General features: G+C 39.2%; 1 protein-coding gene across 1 annotated transcript in view; it reads left to right on the top strand.

The window, feature by feature from the left end:
* The window catches only part of si:ch73-40i7.2 (FYN-binding protein), a gene marked incomplete in the record, with an annotated part of 28298 nt that overhangs the window by 22681 nt on the left and 4078 nt on the right, over positions 1–1539 (top strand). Inside the window, 2 exon segments of the mRNA XM_014010800.1 lie at positions 657–789; positions 919–1081. Coding sequence (XP_013866254.1) covers positions 657–789; positions 919–1081 — 296 coding nt within the window.

Below are 1539 nucleotides of genomic sequence, written 5' to 3'. Positions count from 1 at the left end.
CCCCACCCCCGGCTACCCCTGCCTGGTTCCGCCCCTGCCGCTCTTACCGTTAAACTTTTCTTTATTAAGCAGCTAAAAGAAGAACGCCTGCTGCTCGAACATCACAGAGTTCACTGTTACTATGTCTGTTGCTGCTCGTGTTATTTTGGCATCTGTTGTGGCTGCAGCTGCTGCTGCAACAAGAACTACTGAACACAATGAAACGTCTGTGAGTTTCAGATGATGCTTCAAGTGATAAAACRTTACTTGTTTTCATCAGACATTCATAATTTACACATTTGTTGATTCATARGAAAAACTCAGAAGGTTGAATTATCGGCTGTTAAAAAATGTCTTGAAGTCTCAAGACTATCAAGGCCTTTTAGAGCTAAATGTGGTTGTTCGCTTCAACAGGATAATGATCCAAAACTTACAGTTAAAACACAAAAATGGCTAAGAACATAACATTGATTAATCTGAATTGACATGAGTTTGTAAATATTGTTCAACTTTAGTGGAAGGAGGGTTTTTATAAAAATGTTGTCAGTTTCAATTTGTTTCAGTGGTCTTGGTGGGGTTTTCTTTCTTAAACAAAAGGGGTATGAACACATTTATTCACATTTCTAAATAGAAAATGATGAATCATTGTTTTTTATTTGTTTGTTTGTTTTGTAAAGAGGCCAGTTGGAATCAAACCATTCGACGTCTGAGAAGTCAAACAAGCAGGACGTAAAGAAACAACAGGAACAAGAAAGAAAGGAGCAGCTAGAGAAACAGAGGAAACTTGATGAGCTAAAGAGGAAYTTTCAGGTATAAACAAAAACAACCCATAAAGAGCWAATTATTTATCCARCAGGAAACACTTCCTTGAAGGTCTKCTGTGATTTTCTCAAATTATTTCATTTAAAAAAACTAATTTTTTGTGTCGTTTCCCTGCAGATCCGAGGTGAGGTTCAGGTTCTTCACACAGCCAGGGCTCGTCACGACTGGCGCGGGGAGGAGAAACTRGATCTCAGCGTTCGACAAGGAGAAAACGTGGAGATTCTTCGCGTGGAGAATAACCCAGTCGGCAAATGGTTGGCTCGTTCAGTCAATGGGAGCTGTAAGTAAAACGTGTAGAGAATCTGGTTTTCAACTTTTATCCTCAAACCCCACAAAGCTCCTCTCAAGGCTTATATGGCATAATGCCTCTGATTTTTTTGTGGCGATTCAGCGAAATCCTTTCTATCTTGTGACTGTAGTTGTTGCATTTTGAGGGCAGCAGCTTCCTTTAGCAGACTGGACCTGGATTGATTTTAACCTCACCTGATTGGTTAATCACTTTACTTTTTCATCAAGCGAGGATGACTCAGCCTCCCTGACATAACACTGCTACAAAACAAGAGCAACGAAGCACTTTTACCACAATTACCACATTAAGATGTTGTTTTTCTTTTCTTGTTTTTCCTTCTGCATCTTAAAAAAATGAAGTACAAGGCATCTTTAATGCAGCTGATTCTAAATGTTCTGCTTTGTCTTTAGTTTTGGCATTTTGTTATTGGAGACTAGTGACGTCACTAG

Source organism: Austrofundulus limnaeus, unplaced genomic scaffold (genome assembly GCF_001266775.1).
Source record: "Austrofundulus limnaeus strain Quisiro unplaced genomic scaffold, Austrofundulus_limnaeus-1.0 Scaffold73, whole genome shotgun sequence".
NCBI lineage: Eukaryota > Metazoa > Chordata > Actinopteri > Cyprinodontiformes > Rivulidae > Austrofundulus > Austrofundulus limnaeus.
Note: the sequence above shows the minus strand (reverse complement) of the source record. Positions and strands in the feature narration are given on the sequence as shown.